The following is a 21810-nucleotide window of genomic DNA, read 5'->3' as shown; positions in this document are numbered from 1 at the left end:
AGTAATAAAGAGAGTGAGGTTTGTCACTTTTTTTTTTCCCTATTCATTTTCTTCTTTCATTTTGAGTTCTTGTATCCATTGGAAGATGTTCCACAATTTTTTCTTCTTTGAAAATTTTCAAAAATTATAGTTGTTGTCCAAAATCCCTTTTCCTGTAATCTGAAACATAATTTTTTCTCATGTTTCAAATTATAGGCTACCATTTGATTAGATTGATATACTCATCGAAACACTCCTTGTAATCTTATCACAGATTACTACTTGTATGGACTTTACAAGCATTCAAATGACTCCTTAGTGGGTGTTACCCTCGTCGAGTGGGGCCCACCTTGATGAATTTATTTTATATCAACATGGCCCATCCTTTTTTTTTTTTTCAGAATATTTAAGTTCGTTATCCTAAAACTTAAACATATCCAAATCTCTTGTGGACCCCACCATTAGAAAACATGGTGAATGACTATTAAAAACTTTCCGTAGGACGCAAAAGTTTTGTATGAAGCTAATATTTATATTTTCCCTTCTTCCATTTTTGGTTGACATTTATATTTTCCCTTCTTCCATTTTTGGTTGACCTTATCAAGGGGTTGGATGGAAAATAAATATTATGGATCTTCTTACAGTAGGCCTTGGGAAGTTTTAATGGTGAGTGTTCAATCATCATTGCTTCTTGTGGTATGGACCACTTGGGATTTTGGTAGATCATCAAGGTGGGCCCTATGGTAAGGGTAACACCCACTAATAAATGTGCATCCTTGCTCGGAAGTAGATTGTGTCCAAAAGAAGACATGATTTATCTGTTTATCCATGCATTTTCTCTTGAATGAGCTCAAAAATAAGCACATCCAACGCTCAAGTTTACTATGCCAAAGATGACTCACATTTAATGCAAGTTGCATTTAATGTTTTGTACATTTAGTACAACCCAATCTCATCATTTGGTATGGTCTATTTGAGTGTTGGATTTGCCTCATTTTGGAGCTCGTATCTTAAAATGATCTGAGAAAGCAGATTGACACATTTCATCACAGTCCCATAGGAGCCCCTATATGGAAAGACTATCACCGGGGAAGACAATATACAATCTACTTCCCTGGTATGGTATCCATACCAGCTCTTACTAATAACAACATATGTTTCGAGATACAGTACGGTAAAATCCGAGAGAGATGACAATGCCTAGTCAGAAGGACAAACTGTGCTAGAGCCATCTCTCCGTTATTGGATCCATTCGTTTAGTAGGTCCCATCATGGGCAACCTATGCGTCAAAAATCACACCTAGTAGACAATTCTATCTCTCACCTTCCTTCAATTACTCCCTGATTTGGGAGGCCGATCAGATGATTGGGAGGCTCCCATTTGGAACCGGGTTAAATTAATGTTGCTACATGGCATAAGTGATCTTAGATGTGTGCTTATGCTAATGGCGTATCCCCATGAATAAATTTTTTTAATTAAAAAAGAAAAAAAAAAAACTATGAAAATCATGTTGACAGGTGAAGGGAATTGTTTTTTATAATTTTATTAAACCATTATACTTATATCAAATTAATTTACTACCCAAATGAATGCATGTACCTAGAAATGTTTTAAATTTTTTTTTTTTTTAAAAAAGAAAAAAAAAAGCCAATATATAAATTTTATTGATGGCATTTTAAGAGAGAACCAAAGTAATAAAGTGTGAAAGAATTAAAAAACCAGAGAAAGTGAGAGTTAAGAGTAGTAGAGTGAGAAAGAGGGTAAGCCTGTTGACACAAGACCTTCAGATCGAGTGCCCATGAGGCGTGAGTGGGTGTGTGAGTGTGGGGTCTCCGTTCATGGCTCATTGGTAGACTCGCAAGAGTTTCAACAACGAGACCGAATCGAGTGCCCATGTGGTGTGAGTGTGGGGTTTCCATTGGTCTAAAATGTGACATGTTAATAATAAACTAGCAAACCTAGCGCATTTGTTTGGGTTGCAATCTCACTGAAAGAAATAATTTTTCCTCTACTTTTTTTTTTTTCATTTAAAATGTAACATTGAGGCAAATTTTTCCCACCATATGACTCTTTTGACAAAAATGAAAAAAAAAAAGTTTTACTTTATTGTTGTTGAGGTGGGAAAAATAAACACAAACGGTTTAATGTAACATTATTTTCCTTTCAAGAAATTGTAAACGTCTTGTCAACATAAGACGAGTACTTCTCTTGATTTAACCTCAATCCAAACATGACCTTAGATGCATCCATCTCAATGCCTCAACTAGAGTGGCATTAGACATTTGCTTAGTTTTGCTAGTAGACTACTTTTAGTCTTCCCTCAATTGATCTGACACCTGCCATGGAGAGATGGAGCTGTGTTCAAATTGTTCATAGAATAGGTATGTTATGAATCTCATCATGAAAATCTCTTAGGGCTTGTTCAAAACATGGATTTGGAACCCCCTGGATTCGGAACTCCCTAGATTTTGAACCTCTTATATTTCAAATCCTCTCGTTGTGTTTGACACTCTGGATTCAAAATCTCATGTAATCCAAAAGTAGTTATGCATAGTATATTTACAAGGGTTCGAATTTAATTACTAAATCAACTTTAATATATTTAATTAGTGTGCGCACGTAATGTTTGACACAATGGTTGTAATAATCCCGTTGAAATATATACTTTACTTGAAAATGATGAAATTCCAAGTCTCGGATGAGCCACAAGCATAGGATCACATCTGAGTGACTAACCAATAATTTTTAACTGTTGATTTACATGGACAATGTTTGGACGGCGTAGATCATCCTATTAAAGTAATTATAGTGATGCAATTGATAATCTGATTGTTTTGGGATATCATCAATGGGCCACATGCCCAATATATTAGTAGCTTAGTGACACATGTTACACATGCGACTCTTGAAAGGATTTTAGATGTAATCCAAGCTTCCAAATTAGATTTCAAACCCTCTATTTGAAATCCCTTTAAATACCCCCAAATCCATTGTGCCAAACCACCCTTTACATTGTGGGTCGTATCAGCTGTCTAGCAGAAACTTGACCCATTGTTCACATTCAATGGGAAACATTACTATCATATGGATATGATTTCTTGATGGGGCGACCCCCTGTGATCCGGATGCATGGGTGAATTAAGCCACGACGTTGGGTTTATTTCAGTGGAAGTGACAAATACTAATGACATTTTTTAGTATTCAGAATACTGGTGTAGCCTTCAGATTTTACTAACATTTCTCTTTATTCCACCATGAAATTTATGTAACACCAGCGTAAAGCACGGCACTCAACACTCAACACGAATGCTAAAGGCAGGACACTACAGTTTGGTTCTTCCCAATTGCGTGGTTATTAATATGATTGGTTAATTAGGGCATCCAAACATACATAAAGAATTTGAAAGAAAAAAAAATCTGCTAGCAAACAGAACTGGATGAATATACGTAGAACAAAACTCAAACAGATCAAAATCATCGGCCAAACCAAAACTCAGCTGATTGAAATCATTAACCAGACACTGTAAATCTAAACCCGACCATCCAAGACTTGAAACTCTACAGGCATGAATAGATTCGATTCTTGTACTTGTTCCAATTGCCAGTTCTAAAGATGTTGGTTTATGCAACTAATCATTTAGCCTGTCGTGTATGCACCATGGCCCATAAATTTTCTTGATCGGACAATCCCAACCCTTATCTTCTACTAGCCTATGAATAGATGGCTGAAAAGAAAGATACAGCTACAAACCACATTCAACTGAAAAGAGAAGGAGCCAAGATCGGCAGCCATGATTTTCCCATCTGGAAGAGTTTCAGGGCGTTGTCCATCTATATAATGGTTCAAAACAGAGCAATGGTCTGGATTACACGAAAAATGGCCCTACTTGTCACCATTTGAAAACTTTGGTAATAGGATCCTCTAATTGATCTTGAACATGAGTATAAAATTTTCATATATCGAAAGAGAAATTGCAGGCACCCCTCCCAACCTGTGAAACAATTTCACACGGCTATCGGTAACCATGCAAGCAGAGTACTAGATCAAGCCCAATAGACATTAGGATTTCAAGAAATTACTTGAATGATGTTAAAAAAGTTGAAGCTTTGTCAAAATTAAATACATTATCACAATTACAACACCTAATAAAAACTAACGAAATACTTCTCTTGTGTCACAGCAGCCACATTCGCTTGTATTCTTGCAGAGTAATCACCATGAAATCCGAATGCTATTCCTCTCTCATTTGCACATAATAACACTTCAGATGTTGATCTTATCCATCTCTCTCCTCAGGGCGTTGGCCCTCACCAAGCTCCCGATCGTATTGACTGCGAGTTTCAGATCATCCAACGGGTTCCCCGGCACGACTCGCTTGTAGAGGTAGCTGTCGAAGGTCATCTTCTGCACATACTCATCCGCGCACATCTCCACGAACGCCTCCCTTGCCGGGTTCGACCGGTAAAACACCTTCTGCAACACGTCAAGCACCTTATAGGTGGGCCAGTACGTCTTGTCCCATATCTCCAGGTATTTTCTCAGATCATCTTCCTCCACCATCCTTTTCCCCTTCTCCGATCCCTCCACGATCGCCTCCGCGCACATCCGCCCGCTCTTCGCCGCAAAGTATATCCCCTCGCCGGAGCATTTGGTCACGTAGCCCGCGGCGTCCCCCACAAGGGCAACCCTCCCTGCTAACCTGCGCGGGCGGGGATGCTCCGGGATAGGATGCGCCTCCACCCGGATGATCTTCCCGCCCGAAATCTTCTCCTTGGCGCGAAGCCTCGTCGCCAGCTGGAACTTCTTGATCTCGCCCTTGTGGGTCACGGTGCCGGTCCCCACAGCCACGTGGTCGCATTTCGGGAAGACCCAGCCGTAGAAATCCGGGGACACGTCATCGCCCACGTACATCTCGGCAAGATTTTCGTAGTACACCATCTTCTCGTCTGGGATCTTGATCCGCTCCTGGAAGGCGATGGCGTAGTCGTACTCCCCGGCGCCGATGTTCTTGGCGACGCGCGAGTTCGCGCCGTCCGCGCCTATCACCGCGTCCACCTCTAACGTGAGCTTCTCGCCCACGCCACCCGTTTTCCCGTCGTAGGAATTGTAGTGGAGTACGTAAGGAGCGGTCGGATCTTGAGGGAGGTCCATCCTCAAGAAGAGACCGTTGATGACGCTGGCCCCTGATGCGGAAGCGCGGTCGCGGAGGTACGCGTCCAGTACCTCGCGGCGCACCATACCAATGTACTCGTTTGGTTTTAGGGTTTGGCCGATGTCGACGGCGACGTTTGAGGGCGAGATCATCTTCATTTTGGTGACCCTGCGGTCAATTATATCGAGTGGGAGATCGAACTCGCCGACCATGCAGAGAGGGATGGCGCCTCCACAGGGCTTGCAGTTGTCGAGCTTTCGCTCGATGAGGAAGGTCTCGATCCCGCCCTTGGCTAAGGTTTCTGCAGCAGCGCCTCCGGCGGGGCCTCCGCCAACCACTGCGACGCGGAGGTTGCGGCCGGAGAGCTTGGGCCTGGATTTGGAGGCGGAGATGCGGAATCGGCGGTGGATTTGGGGAGTTGGGAGGGATTTGGACAATGGAGTGTGCTTTTCCGGCGGGATTTGGCGGAGGCCAACGAAGGGCTTGAGGTCGGAGGAGAAACGGGCGGCGATGAATAGGGAGGACGCCATATTTTCCGGTGAGTTTTGGACTCGTTGTTCTCAGTGACTGGGACTCGGGTTTTTATTCTGATTTTGTTGTCTGGATATGGTATCGGAGATACTGCGTTTTGAACCATTGGATTTGAGAGAATCGACGGTCACCATTTGGTGTGGATAATACGGGGGATTTTCCGTTGGGACCCTTGCCACGTAGGCATGCATCCGTGGTTTGCATCAACGCATATTAAACCGGAACTTAATGTCTCTACAGTTGAAAGACACTTGGATGTTGAAATAAGATAATTGGACATTTAATAATGAATATTGGTAATTACCATGTAAAAACATATAATTTGCAAGTAACATTATAAATTCACCGTTAATGTAAATATGTCCCACTGATTTTTCATACCTTAAGTTAGCAGCTGTTAGAAAATAATAAAAATCCCTGTACAGAGTGTACCATAAAACATAAAAATCCCTGTACAGAGTGTACCATAAAACATTTCTCCATGGGAAGAGCATAACCCTTTAATCATCCTCCACACTGAATATATCTGAGAACAATTTTAACTAGATTTCTTCTCTTATTATTATGATTTGAAGAGTTGCAGGGAGTTTTCTTAGGGGCATTTTATCATTGTATATATATAAAAAAATTAGCAGCAACAATTAGAAAAACAACAATCAAAAAGTGATTGTTTACAATAATCACAAATAAATGATATGGTTATTTGCAAATACCTTATTACTTAGATAGTTATTTACAAAAACTCTTTTTATTTTAACCATCTATGTTCAAATAAGTTATTTTTAGCTTATAATCCATCTAAACTTTTATACTGAATGATTTAATTTGAATTAAGTGTATACAAATGTGTAATTTATAAGTAACTTAAAGGAATTAAGACTAAACCGGTGGCTAGAGCTGGGCATTTCATATCTGAACCGGTGGATTCGACCCGATTCGAACAGAACCGATGGTCAGGATCAGTCAAGATCGGATAGCATAAGTCAGATCTGAAATATTTTCGGGTCGGATGTGAATAGTCTTTGTTTCGAACCGACCCGATCCATAGTCCGATCCGATCCGATTCGATTCGATTCGGAGATATATGTGTTTCATCCATTCCATTCATCCATTTTAAAGATCATTCCAGGGCTTTATACAAAAAAATGACAGGGATATAAATATCAGGTGGACCACACCACAGGAAACAATAATGATTGGATATCCACCATTATAATCCTCCTAAGGCCCACTGTACTGTTTATTTGAAATCTAATCTGTTGATTAGGTCATAAGGACCCAGATGAAGGGAAATAATAAATATTAGCTTGTTCAAAAACTTTTATAGCCTCTAAAACGTTTTTAATGGTTAACGTTCATTCAATACTGTTGCTTATAATGTGGTCCACTTGAGATTTCGATATACCTCATTTTTTTTATTTTTTAATATCATAACTAAAATGATCTATAAAAATAGATAGAGGGCATGGATGAAACACATATATCATGCTGGGGCCCACAGAGCATCGACCACCAGTGGCCGGTGGCAAGGGGAGTAGCCGGTCCGTTTCTGGTACAGGGTACCAGCATCAGGCGCACCTCGAGCTCCAAGTTATGCGAACGGTTCAAAGGAGATGAAAGTGATATGGGCCCCACAGTGATGTATTTATTATATCTACATCGTTCATATATTTTTAGAGAAAATTTTAGAGAATTATCAAAAAAATAAACAATATCCAAAAATCATCTGGACCACACCACAAATAACAACAGAGAATGATCTTCACTGTTAAACAATTAATGTGGTCCACTTGATAGGTAGATCTGTCTTTTTTTTCGCCTCAAGTCTTAAGAAGTGCTCGCCAAATGGATGAACGGTTTGGATATAACATATACCCTGTGATCAGACCCACGGAACTCGTAAATGTCAATAAAATATTGATTACGTGGACGCTGTGCTTGTGTGAAAGGCAAGCTACTGCCATCTCGTGCAACGTCAAAAGTCAAATTTTAGTAAAAGTATCTATACGGTAGATTGTAATCTTCCAGAGCCATGTGGGGCCCACCTTGATGTATGTATTTTATCTAAGTTGTTTATCCATTTTGAAATATTATTTTAGACCATGGGCACAAAAATTTAGTATATTAAAAACTGAAGTGGACCACACCACATGAAACAATTGAATTAACATTCATACTATCCGAATCGTACCCAACCTGATCCAACTCGGTTTCCCTAACTGAGTCGGACTCGGTTCGGGTCTGGCCAATCATGCATCGAATCTGTCCAAGTCCGGTGACCCGGATTGGATCTCGGATCGGATCAGGTTCGGGTCAAGCCTTTAGGATTTCGGATAGGATCGGATTGGACGTAATCTGTTTCGATCTGGACTGTTGTCCAGCTCTACCGGTGGCTCAAACTTATCAAACGGCCTCCTCTTTAATATTTTTATTAAACCACCCCTTGCATTTTAGTGATTGCTTCTTTTGAAGAAAACACATTAAATATTTTTCTAATTCTAGTTATGCTCTTCTTCATGAGCAGGATAATTCACCTCATTTTAAAAGTGATAGTGCCTCATTAACCATAGACATGGTGTAGTTATATATTAATTTGGACCGTTCAAATTGTTAACCCAACAGGGAATATAGCATGACTAAAAAGAACCAGATCAAGAATGTGACCAAGATCGTTACTATTTTTTAATAGATTTTAGATTTCTCACCACTTCACTTTAACAATGTACTTGGATATCCATAAAATAATGATTAAGATTTCTTTATTTTAAGATATATGGCTCTTAATATAGAGTGGAATGTTAGAAAACGATTATGTAGCTGATCCTAATTAGGGAATAAGATTTAAATGTTTTACCCAAAATGTGTCCCATAATTTTGATGGCCTAAATAGTTATATGAGTGCAACACCTGTGAAGGATCAATCATGATGGTGAACCACTAGTTGATTGTAATATTATAAACTTATTGGCTAAAAACACAATTGTACGTCACTTCCACACAATGTGTAGTGGGACCCACCATATTATATCTGGTTCCACTGTGTCCATCAAGTGAGAAACCTTAATTTCATTATCCATACAAAATATCAACTTACTACAAAACTCATATAGGTGAAATCAATGGCAACAATGTAAAATTATGCCTAAAAACCTTTTGAGTTCAGTGGCGAAGCTTGCTTGAATTTTTGGTCAAAAGCCTGCCCGATGAATTATTGTTTAGTTGATGGTGTATTCTGACTTAGGAATTTTCTTTCAAACCTATTCTACATGAAAAAGGGTTAGAGACCACACATCAGCCCTTAAAAGCAAGGTTGAGGGAGATACGTGTCATCCACAAGGTAAGCTCTACATTCTAATGTGATGAAGGGGGAGTCCAAGGCTCTATGTACACTCTTATGTTGACCCTCTCCCTCAGGAATATATTATATTTATAAGGATGAGTTTGGATTCTCATAAAGACATCAATTATGCTTACACCTTAACAATTTTTGTCATTTCTTATCCTATGCATCTATATCTGATCCAATTCTTCTACCATCATAATCATCTACTAAAGATCTAAGATGCATGCAAATCAAGTGATTGAACTCTAAATCTTTACTATCATATTATCATCAAGTGTGATTGAAACCTTTTTAATAATTATAACAAAGGTAATTGCTGAAAATATGTGTAAAAACTTTTTTAAAACCTTTTGATTTTTGAGCCAGGGGAAAAACCACTAGACAAACATCTAATCTCTTTAGATCTATGCTACAAGTTCTTTGGAAACTAGTAGATCTCTTGTTGGCCCATATAAGTCTCAATAGACCTCGATGGATGCGCTCAATTACATTCACTTTCATTGGCCACATGATGACCTTGTAAATCAATTCAAAACATATGTAATTAAGACTTTGAAATCCTACATCCTCGGATTAAATGATTAATCAGTTTCAGTGCATCCCTAATTGTTGATTATAATCTAGGCACAATAGGCCTTATGGTCTAAAGACTTAACCTCGATTTACCAATGCAAGTGTCTAACAAGACAATGGAAGATTCTTTATTCTTGGCACACTTACACTCCTATGTGGATAGCGCAAAGGCATACCAACTTGTCGTCATGCCTAATGATAAAAAGCTTCAAATCTAACTCATCATTAGTCTCTTTACATAAGATAATTATATATCCACAATTTAGTCTTAAAATTATTAGATGGTCATGTTACAATAGGATAATGGGATTCATGATTGCAACTTTTCTTTTTAAATAATCAGTATGTCCAAACTTAAGTCCATTGGAATCCCTTTCCTTTAACTTATGTCAATGTACCATTTATGATACTCTTGCATATTAACTGTGGCATAATCATATGTACATCAAAGGCCTAGGCTTGGCCCCTGAAGGCACTTAATAGACGGAGTGGATGTAGGGCTTTAAATCCTTAGGTGAATTCACAAATGTAAAACTAGTGCCATAGAGAATTACTCTCCTCATGGGCTTATATTCATATACTAGTTTCGCACTCTTGAAAAATGGTGATTACTCATCCTCAAATTTGATATAAATATATGTACAACTATCTAAACCGTCAAAATCGTGAGTTCAATTGTAGACAGAGCATATCTCTATAAGTGTATCGATCAAGAAATCCTAACTCATCAGTTAATGGCTATCAAATAAATGATTAAAAGTTAAATGTTTACTAGTCCAAATTAAAAAGAAAAATTAGATGGTTAATACTGCTTTACATAGTTCAAGTTTAGAAAGTATAAATTGCCTCTATGCCATGCACATGTTTGAGTCATCACAGTTCTGTAAATGATGCAAAAACGAGCAAGAAGTCCATTCCCCCCTCCCTTTTTGTTTATAGGGTAAGTTTACTTGTAAAGTACATGGTGGTTGCACCCAATAGCTCACCTGTCAAACCACTTTAGATATATCATTAATGAAATAATTACTCTCATCTGGTTATTTAAATATCAGATTGATGGACATTTATTGGACGTTTGAAAATGAAAGTATCCAATGGTCTAATTTCCCAAAAAAAAAAAAAAAAAAACAAGTGTTCGTAAATTGGAGAATAGGATTCTTCAAACAATCCGATTTTTATACATTAACGTACTGGAGTGGGTTCCTCAATTTATTTGGTTTAATTGAGTTAATATAAGCAACTTACATCATTTATAAGTGACTGAGTATCAAGTGTCATACGCAGCCAGAGTATCAATTGACACCCTTCTTTTTCATTTATATATTAACCGTTTTCTGGATGGCGCTGTGACACGTATGTCTCTTTTCCGTCGATGTCAGGACGGTTGAGGGCGCAGTCATTAGCCAGTCCTTTGGCGCCACGTGTCTGTACCGATGGAAGTCGATAACAAATCATCTCGGCGAAACGGACTACTGGGTTGATATTTGATTCTTTATTTGTGCTCACACGCTCAAGCCTGCCTGACACGTGTGTGCGACGTCGAACTATCTAAAGAAATTCACCACTGTAGACGCCACCCTTTACCCGGCGTCTTTTCAAAACGCTCTCCAACTTTACTCTACCAAAGTAAACCATTCTGTACGGACACACTATTGGTAGATGTGGTGTGGCTAAATACATGGTTACGGTTATAATCCGTAGCTATAGGTTGTGAGTGCAAAGATATTTTCATTTACAAATATTGTGTCCGTACATAATTGTTTAGCCTCGAAAGTTAAATGATAAATGCAATGTAAAAAAGTAATAATTACTTTGATTTAACTGCTTACTTTTTGACACAAAAACCAAGAATATTACAAAATATTAAACTGTGGTGCATTTTGCTTATCTAAACAATACACGCGTTCATCCGTGAATTCATAGCATAATTCGAGGTTTACTTCATAGAAAAAGTAAAGCTTGAGTGTAGAGTCGATTGGCTAGATATATCATTCCCATTACCTTGTTCAAAAATTAAAATAACATTTTTACCATTTCCACATGTTCAGCTTAGAAAAGTAAAGTTTGGGAGTGTAGGCTCGAGTTGTACGAAAAATTCAAAGGAGATCAAAGTTACATGGGCCCACACCCAAATCAATAGCTCAACTGGCAGACTAAGTGGAGATACCTAGTTTCAACACTTGAGGTCTTGGTATCAATCCCTAGCGGGGGTGGCTAACATGGAGTCTGTGTACTGACATGGGTGTGTACTAACAAGCTAACCCAAAAAAAAGAAGTTATGTGGCCCCATTGTGATATATTTATTATATCTACATCGTTTATCTAATTTTAGAGATCATTTTAGAGCATTATTAAAAAAAAAGAATCATATCCAAAGATCATCCAAACCACACCACAAATAGCAGCAGGGATAATGATTTTCACCATTAAAAAATTCGTAGGTCCGAATATAATGTTTATTTTCCATTCAGTTTGTTCATAAGGTCACAAAGACCTGAATGAAGAGGACAAACAAATTTGATATTGACCCAAAACTTCTGTGACCGCAAAAAGGTTTTCAATAGTAGACATTTAATTTCCCACTACTATTTTTAGTGTGGTCCACTTGATAGTTAGATCTATCTTATTTTTCATCTCTAATTTTAATACGAGCTCGTCAAATGGATGGACGATTTGGCTATAATACATGCCTCGTGATTAGACCCACAAAACTTGCTCATGTCGATACAAGGGCTATATAGCTGGTGTGAGGTACATCAGCCAATCCACTTCCTAAAGTTTGAGATCGCTTTGAAAAGAGAGAAAATTACCACCATAAATGCCACCTTTTATCCAACGTCTTTTATGAAGGATCCTAAACTCACCTTTTAAGCTTAGAATAGAGCATTTGCGGGTGTAGATGTCCCTCTTTAAGTTATCTATAGTTACAGTTATAATCTGTAACCATAGCTGTACAGAAATGAACAATCATTTTTAAAAACAGGGTTATTTTTGTCCTCAAATACTCTGTCCGTACGTACAAGGTCTAAGGTGGGAAGGTTAGTTTTGGATTTTTTATAAAAGACGCTGGATAAAAGGTAGGAGTACGGTTGTAATTTTCTCTTGAAAGGACGCCGGGTAAAAGGCGCGGTGGTCAATTTCTCAACCACTTAATAGCCACAGGGCAGCAGCTGAAGCCCGCAATTAAGGCGGGTATACTCATCCCTGGGACTGCATATGCTTGAAACCGTCAACGGTGAAAAAGAGGACATGAGCAATCGAATTATCATAACCATTCGATTTCGGCCTATTCAAGAAGGACCGTTGAATTTAAAATATCTACTTCACTGAATGGTTAGGATAATTTCAAAGTGCATATGTTATGTTATGTCATGCGGGGGAGCGGATTACGTGCGACCCTTACCGTGGGGCCCACCTTGATGTATGTATTCTACCTGGACGCCGTCCATCCGTTTTTACGGATCATTTTAAGGCATAAGCCTCCGCCATTAAAAACTTCCTGAGGCTCACAGTAATGTTTCAGTAACGTTTATTACCCATCTAACCTGTTGATAAGGTCACGTAAACCTGGATGAAAGGTAAAACAAAAAATAAAAATTATCTTGATTTAAAACTTTTTGTACCCCCACAAGAAGTTTTTAACCGTCAATCAGCAGTGTTTCTTATGGAACGGTCCACCTACGATTATGATCCGTTTCTTTTCTGAGTTCATGTCTTATAATGATTTAGTAAAATGGAACGGATATATAATACATACATAAAGGTGGGCCTCACGGTAAGGGCCACCTAGTGTGAGGCCGGGGCTGCACCTAATCCGCTCTCCTCATGTTCGGGTGCTCGTTAGATCCGCAGAGACTAGACAGTTGATGTTCAATGCAAACTGATTTTTTGGCAAGGTTATATCACAATGGGCCACCTGATGCATGGCTTGGATGACTCGCACCAGGTTTGCACGTGTGGCTTAAGTCAGAGATCCACAAAGAAGAACTCGAGATTCTCACCAGGAATATTTTTTAAAGGTATTTTGGTCTTTTCACGATCGCATGTCACGTTGAAAAGGGTTCGCGGGTTCGAGCTATCGAGGGATATGCGTTGTTGAATGGCAGCGAGAGGCGAGGTGTGTGCAAAAGAGAGATGTATCTCTGATGAGGCGATTACACGAAGTTATGGTATATAATCAGTTTCAAAGAGCTTAGATCTGATGAAACAAAGCGGTTGTCACGCACTTGATCTGATCGATTTTCGCATGGTGGGCCCACATGTGATGGGCCATATCGTACGTGAGTGGGCTTTCATGCTCTGGCTGAATGTGATGATAATACACAGGCACTTATAAATTACTTAGAAATTGTATACTTGGTATACAAGTAATTAAACTGACACCATCTAGATTGTGGGTCCAGTTTAGATGTATCATTAACCATAAATTATGCTCATTCGATTAGCTGACTATCCAATTGGTGGATGGTTATTTAGATGGTTAAAAATAAAAAATATCCAATTCCGGCCAATATAACTTACTAATATAAGGGGTCGTTTGGCACCGTGGATTGGAGCGGATTGGAGGGGATTGCAGCTGCATAAAGTCACCGGGGGTTTCAAATCCAAGGGGTTTCTAATCTCCTCTTTGAGGGGGTTTGCAATCCACATTGAGAGCTTGGATTACACCTAAAATCATTTCAATAGTTGTAGGTGTAATATGTGTGTCACTTTACACTATCATTCTATTGGGCACATGGCCCACTAATGATAATCAGCACTGTCCAAACATTGTCCATGTAAATCAGCACTGCCAAACATTGTCCAGCACTGTCCAAACATTGTCCATGTAAATCAGTACCGTCCAAACATTGTCCATATTAATCAATGATTAAAATTTGTTGGTAAGTCACTTAGACATGATCTTGTGCTTGCGGTCCATCCGAGACTTGGAATTTCATTATTTTCAGACAAAGCATATATTTCAGCGGGCTTATCACAACTATAGTGTCAAAATTTGTATATCTCAATAATTAAGGATATTAAAGTTGATTTAGTAATTAAATTCAAAGCCCTAAAAATATACCATGCATAGGTAATTTTGAATTAAAGTTGATTTGCACTCCAGGGTGCCAAACACACCGGGAGAATTGCCAATCCAGGGGGTTCCAAATCCACACTCCCAAACAGGCCCTAATTAAAGTCCAACAATTTAGTAACTTTGATCTATGTGCACTTTGTGTGAAATTTCAGAGCGCCCGTGTATCAAGTTTCATCTGCAGCAAGAGTAGACGAAGATGATCATTACGATGACAGCAACACATATTATTAGATAGACAGGGCCAAGCTACTATGATCATAGCTTCTAAGGCCACGGCACTCAAAAGGAAGCGTGCAAGTCACAATAGAGCAATCAACCCTGCCACAATAGAATTACATGAGAACATGGAAGCCTTAAAATAAAGAAAGCATTTGAATTTGAATTTAACAGTTGGTCTAACACTGCCTACGCTCTCCTTGCCTCTCTCTTTCTATCAATATAAGCTTCCCATACCACACCCTCTCCTACTCAAAACTCTATCTAGCGCGTCTTTCGTCACTTGCTTTCTGTTCTTAACAACTCCTTGAGCTGTATAAATTTCAATTTCTCCTTTCACCAAGAACACCCAAGCTTTTGTTTTGCTCAATTGGAGTTCTTTGAGTGTGCTCCAAATGGGTATCTTGAATGCCAAAACGAATGTGATCATCGCAATCACAGCACTCTTAGGGTACATCACTGAACATGGTTCTTGTGGAGTTGTGCAATTCATCTTTGGGGATTCATTGTTAGACGTCGGGAACAACCTTCATCTCCCTAAGAGTCTTGCTCGACCCGCTCTACCATGGTATGGTATTGATTTTGGGGACGGAATGCCCAATGGGAGGTTTACGAATGGCCGTACCGTTGCGGATATAATAGGTAACTATCTTATAGTCAGGTAAGCTTGTGTTAAGGTAAATCTAAAATTTGTAATTGGGTCCTTTGAAATATGTCCCAATGAAGTTCTTGGCTCCTGTAGGAACTTTACTGAGTCAACTAGGTCCACTCAGCTGAGTTAATATCAAGACACAACTCATTTTCCAATTAAATGCAGTCAGTTTTCACTCTTTGATCCCTACTTAATTGTCTGGAATAAAATGTTTCTAGGTGACAAGATGGGTTACCCGAGGCCTCCAGCATTTCTAGACCCGTCCGTGGACGAGGATGTGATATTACAAAATGGACTCAGCTATGCTTCTGGTGGTGGTGGGATCTTAAATGACACTGGATCATTTTTTGTAAGTCAGACTCCACCTATCCTTCAGATCAAGCGTACATGGTAACAGAAATGCAGAAATGCTTAGGTTGTGTTTGGATGCACTATTGAATTTTATTACTTGTCTAACAATGTCAGAATAAGAAAATCATAGTTTCTTCTACTAAAAACAAGAATTTCCTTGCAGAGCAAATGAGGGTGTAGTTTCCAAATTTCAATTATATTAGTTTCAAATTGAACTTGAAAGAAACATAACTTTAATTAGAGGGACACTTAAACCAAAGAACCAATCACTTACAGGTGCTTGCACCACTATATGCAGTACAGGGTTTTTAAGCTACAATATGCATTAGGGGGAAGATTTTTTATTATTTTTTATTTTTTTAAAAAGAAGCCCTGCACTGCAAATATCGGTGCAGGTGCCTGAAGGTGACCAGTTCTCCTTAGATCAATGTTTGCAATTCAGTTAGGTTGTGCATTCAAATGCATCCACAGCTTTATTTTCTCAATGAAAGAGTGTATTAATAGGGTTTTTGAGGAAGAAGATTTTATTGGCAGGTGCAAAAATTTTCTCTCTACAAGCAAATTGAGCTATTCCAAGGGACAAAGGAATTGATAAGGAGGAAAATCGGTGACAAGGAAGCTGACAAGTTCTTCGGAGAAGCTAGCTATACGGTTTCCATGGGCAGCAACGACTTCATTAACAGCTACTTAATGCCCCTCGAGGCTAACTCATGGACATACTCTGGAGAGGGGTTCATCAACCTTCTGATGACGACATTACGGGAACAATTGAAGGTAAAGGGACCCACGACAAGCACCCACACGCACACATTCATGCGTGCCCCATTCAAAACCTTTCATGGACATGGTCACATTTCAATTATATAGGTCGATGCAGTTATATTTGTTGATTAATTAGAAGGTGGTTTGTGTAGCTGTTGTACATCTTAGGGGCTCGAAACCTGACATTCTTTGGGCTTGGACCCCTGGGTTGCATTCCTCTTCAACGTATGATGAGTCCTGATGGGGGTTGTCAGGACAGAACGAACCAATTGGCAGTCGGATTCAACGAAGCCGCGAGCGGGCTCATTACAGGCCTTTCCAACGTCCTTCCCAATGCTACGTTCAAATACGGAGATGCTTATGATGTAGTCCAAGACGTAATTGCAAATCCTCACAAATATGGTGAGCATACATACTCATTTCCAAGTTATCAGTCTACATGATTTGTTATGTTAAGAAGGCAGCATTATCTTTAATTGGATGATTTTAGGTATGAAGAACACGGAAGCGCCATGTTGCACCCTTGGAAAGATCCGGCCGACCTTGACGTGTACTCCGCTCTCAACCCTGTGCAGCGACAGAAGCCTGTATGCATTCTGGGACGAGTATCACCCTACAGAGAGAGCCAATGAGATAGTTGCGAACGAGATTATCTCAAAGCTTGGATATTTGCCCGTCAATGCAACAAATGCCCCTTTGGGAGCACCAGTGTAAATGGGTCATATAATATGCCAAGAACACCATCTTTAAATAATCATAAGGTTGTTGTTTATGGAGTTCTCTGTTTTAGAAACGGATGTATGGAGTTGCTACAAGTTTGAATTTAAGGTACTGCATTATCATGAAATTGTCCTGTATTTTTGCAAGAAATGTAAGTGTTTGCACTATCAACAATGAAAATCCAAGACGAGTCATGGGATTTGAATGTGTTCTACACATGTTCAGTATTCCCGGGAAAAAAACTCTATCCGACCATCTTCCGTCCATGACTACACTTTCTTCAACCGACGATTTGTAAGGTTTCAATTGGATGGACTCGAGCTGGGCCTCGATCAGCCTATTCCAGGGTCCCGGTTGTAGAGCCAACCTGGGCTCACACCTGATCAAGGTCCAATGAAGGAAATAGTTTTCAATAATGGATGTTTTAAGGACACTGTTTCCTTTGGCCAGGGTCACTTGAGTGTTGAATCTCCTCTTTTTTCAGCTCATGTACCAAAATGTTCTGCTAAGTCAATCTTTTTTAACCAGTTCCAAAACAGAAATATACCTGGATTATCAAATAGACCGACCATAAAAAAATCAAACTAGCACCGAAAGGAAAAATGAGATTTTCTCTTATGATTCAAGCAAAACGAGCAGGAAGCATGCTTGATATTTCGATCTGTCTCATTTTTTGGATGGATGGCGTAGATATACAACAGATACATCAAGGTGAGCCCCACAGTCAGGGCCTCACCCACTAACTAAGCTCTTTGTCCTGCCTCACCTAATCTACCCCGTTGCGGTGTTCCTATTTCCAGATGCCTGCTTACTTTGGGTGCCTCAACCGTTGGATTTTATCCATGTAATGTATATTCTTCCGTGTAGTGTGTTAGCATCTCCTTTTTTCGGTGTTTTGGTTTCTGGCATAAGATTCTTCGCCCCTGAGAGATCAAATTTTGATTACGTAGTTACAGGGCAATATTTTAAAAATAGTTAGTTGTTTGGCATATCTACTAATAAAAGCTTCTTTCCTTATTTCTAAAATTATAAAATGCCACAAGAGATCAACTTTGATATAATAGACGATACATGGAATTTAAAATTGCAAATGTGACATATGAGTAAGCAAAATTAAACTGTTCAAAATATGGGTCCCAATTTATATGTAATCATGAACGAAATCTTAAGCTTATTTGATTATCTGACTATCAAATCTATGGACATTTATTGGACGGTTTAAAAATAAAATAAAATCCAATGGTGTTGTTTCTACAAAAAAGTGTCCACAAATCAGGTTGTTACTTTGACTTTAGCAGAGTATGAAATACATGGTTGTGGTGTATATGAATAATACCTCAATGTATCCATTTTGTATTGGTGGAGCTTATGTTTTGGTGATTAAGATCATTGATATAATGCGTCCAGATCGAGAAGTGCTCAAGGTTTCGATATATTGCTTCTGTCCATCCAACCGTAACTGTTATTTTACATCGTTATTCTAGCATTTTCTTCGTATCTGTTTATATGTAGGCAACTGATCCAAGGAGATGTCCTCTGATTTGGAAAATTTTCGGGCATCACCCATCTATTGTTGGTTCCTTCAGATCAACGGTTAAGATAACCGAACAATGGGCCCCACGTGTAGCAAATAGTACATCTGCGCACTATGTTCGTGCATCACCCTGTAATATTCCTCCCTACTTAAAACCAACCAGGCGAGATTTAATAGACTTGATGGAGTCTTGGAAGAAATTTCCTCTCTTTTCGGTTAATTCAACGCCATATGCCGTTGGAGGAGCTTTCTGGTGGGGATGTATTGTCACTGAACCCATGAACCGTCATTTGATGGGCCATGGTTAAAAGACTTTGGGGCTCGGACCGACAAGTTTGGCCCTGAGTTGAGTCACGACTCGCCGAATACTCTTGGGGTCGAACCGGATTGCATACCACCTCATCACAACCTACACGGCCGAGTCTTAAAACCATGGATGGCCTGTTGGGCATGTGCACCCAATACAAAGCAAGCATCCGTTAGAAAGTCCTAGCCTTCATAGACTTCCCCGCTTTGAGTGAGACCATTGACAACTTCTTATATCCACCGTCAAGATTTTTGTTTAATCTCATAGGCGATTGACAGTTTCCTATATTGTTAACAGATGTCTTAAATCTAAGAAAATTCGATTAACCGGAGAAAGTTTGGCTAAAAGTCCAACAATAATATATTTTGGAACTTCTAAGAAATTCGACCAGTCGAATGACAGGTTCAACTAGTCGAAGGTGCCCTTCGACTAGCTCGAGCCCTGCTTTGACTAATCAGAGGTTACGCGGACTGCATAAATTTGAGGTGATTTTTGGACTATTTCAAGTCAGTGCGAAAGTAGAGTTTCCTAATCTATAAATAGGAGTTCCTACTATCATTCTAAAACATGCTAAGGCTTTCTAAAAGTATTAAAATGATTTCTAGAAGGGGTTCTAAGGTTTAAAAGGGCGAAGCAAGGGTGATATTCGAGGTTGTTCGAATCGGGTAAGTCCTTTATCTTTGTAAATTCTGCTTTCATAGTGAATATTTGTCACTTTGTGTCGTGGTTTTTTTTTCCGAAAGGATTTTCCACGTTAAATCTTTGTGTTCTCTTATGTTTGCTTGGTGCTCTTGAATTGCTCTCCTAGATCCATCTTTGTATGATTTCACAGAACAATCCCCAACATCCTATAGTGGATAGGACTCGGATTGGGTACTAACCCCTCGGTTATCCAAGTTGGTGGTGGGATCCACCATGATGTATGTGTTTTAACCATGCTATCCACCAATTTTTTCAGCTTATCCAAGGCATGAGCCCAAAAAAGAGGCACATCCAAATTTCAAGCAGACCATACCACATAAAATAGTGGGGATTGGACGCTTACCTTACTGTTGAAAAGTTCTTGTAAGTGTGGTTACTTGAGCTTTGGATCTGCCTCATTATTGGGATCACGCCCAAAAATAAGTTGCAAAATGGATGGACGACGTGGATAAAACACATACACGATGGTGGGACCAATAGAGCTTTCCACCATCGACTTGGTAGTGAGGGGGTCACTACCCAATCCAAGTCCAGTGGATCCCACCTAACTGTTAGATAGATCGTCTGGACACTAAACCTCAGCGTTGATCTTTCTGTGAAGTCAATGACTTGGAACGCAGACTATTCAATGGTTGCCAATCTCTCTCCCTCTCTCTCTTGCCCTCCTACGCAAGTTGGTGTTGACCTTCTCAATGCAAGTTGGTGTTGACCTTCTCAATGCAAGTTGGTGTTTGACTATCCAATGCATAACCGTACCTGTGATTTTATTTTTTTTCCAACGGGGAAGAAATATTACAAAAATGTCGATTTTTTAAAAAAAGAGGAGAAATATTACAAAAATGTCTGGTGTGGAATCCTTGTTTGTATTTGTGTTTTCAAATATAAAAAAGTCTAATATGCATGGGAAATGATAAGTGCAAAGGTTTTCATTGTAGTGCATCCAACTTCCTTGGCCCGACTATGCTAAGAATTGTTGATGACATCCGTTACCACCATCATGCACACCTCCTTCTCTTTACCGATGGGTCCAAAAATCAAGCCAATCCATGCTTCAGTTGGACCACCATAGCGGGAATAGTTGGGAGATGATGCCCACCATTGATTTGTGTTGGGCCCCGCCCAAGTTTCAGAATGGCCTATTTTTGAGATGTAACATCATTAGAGAAAGATGTTTCATATCATTTGGTTGGATAACATACACACAACACACTAGGCTCCCAATGAACATAGGGGGTGCGCATCCTATGTCAAGTGTCCTTATGGTATGGTCCACTTATACCATTACCTGATTTTGGGGCCATGCTTAAATATGAAATGGCCTGCATGATGGTTAGAGTGGATGTTATCAATATATCACAGTAGGCCTCAGGAGGCTGTTTTCACCAAAATTATGGTGAAGATGCTTGCACTCTACCGTTTCTCTTGTTCCGTTAATGAGCAAGTTCAACATCCCATCAGAGGAAGGATCGAGAAAATAGTAAAAGAGAAATGCTCAGCCATCACAGCACTTTATTGCAAGTTATAGTGCTTCTAGTTGCATTGGGACACTTAGACATTTCAATCTATTGATCTAGACTTTTAAGCAGTAATAGCATAGCTTCTATGGAATAACATGCAAGCATCACCAGCAATCTTACAAATTGATGGATGGCTTTTGATATGGACGGTCAAGAATGTTTACAGAAAATTAGTCCAATCAATAATCTGATCCATCTATTTGTTAGGGCCCACAATGGATTTCTTATCATTCTATAGAAAAATTTTGTTAGGCAATCGTAACCATCCATCCATGTCTTGGAAAAAGGATGTCCATAGAAAATAAGCCAAATCAAGGATGGATTGGATCATCCAATCAGCGTGATTTTTGCGTGGTAGTCCATGAAATATGTATTGGACTTGATAGATG

General features: G+C 39.3%; 2 protein-coding genes across 3 annotated transcripts; one reads left to right on the top strand and one right to left on the bottom strand.

The window, feature by feature from the left end:
• Window positions 1-3741: 3741 nt before the first annotated feature.
• LOC131242072 (geranylgeranyl diphosphate reductase, chloroplastic) lies at window positions 3742-5779 on the bottom strand. Its single transcript, XM_058240462.1, has one exon. The coding sequence runs from the start codon at window positions 5661-5663 to the stop codon at window positions 4245-4247; it is 1419 nt and encodes a 472-aa protein (XP_058096445.1). The 5' UTR covers window positions 5664-5779; the 3' UTR covers window positions 3742-4244.
• Window positions 5780-13550: 7771 nt separating this feature from the next.
• Window positions 13551-17528, top strand: LOC131242073 (GDSL esterase/lipase At1g74460-like). 2 transcript variants are annotated; one of them, XM_058240464.1, is made up of 5 exons: window positions 13551-13749; window positions 15747-15877; window positions 16414-16653; window positions 16794-17043; window positions 17132-17527. In XM_058240464.1, exons 1-5 carry the CDS (start codon window positions 13680-13682, stop codon window positions 17353-17355), a joined length of 915 nt encoding a protein of 304 aa, XP_058096447.1. In that variant the 5' UTR covers window positions 13551-13679; the 3' UTR covers window positions 17356-17527. The 2 variants fall into 2 exon arrangements, with proteins under 2 accessions (XP_058096447.1, XP_058096446.1); XM_058240463.1 differs by lacking the exon at window positions 13551-13749 and adding an exon at window positions 14862-15518 and having other exon boundaries at window positions 17132-17528.
• The last annotated feature ends 4282 nt before the right edge of the window (window positions 17529-21810 follow it).

This window comes from Magnolia sinica, chromosome 4 (assembly GCF_029962835.1).
Source record: "Magnolia sinica isolate HGM2019 chromosome 4, MsV1, whole genome shotgun sequence".
In the NCBI taxonomy this organism is placed as follows: Eukaryota; Viridiplantae; Streptophyta; class Magnoliopsida; order Magnoliales; family Magnoliaceae; genus Magnolia; species Magnolia sinica.
The sequence above is the reverse complement of the archived record's forward strand: the minus strand, read 5'-3'. Positions and strand labels throughout refer to the sequence as shown.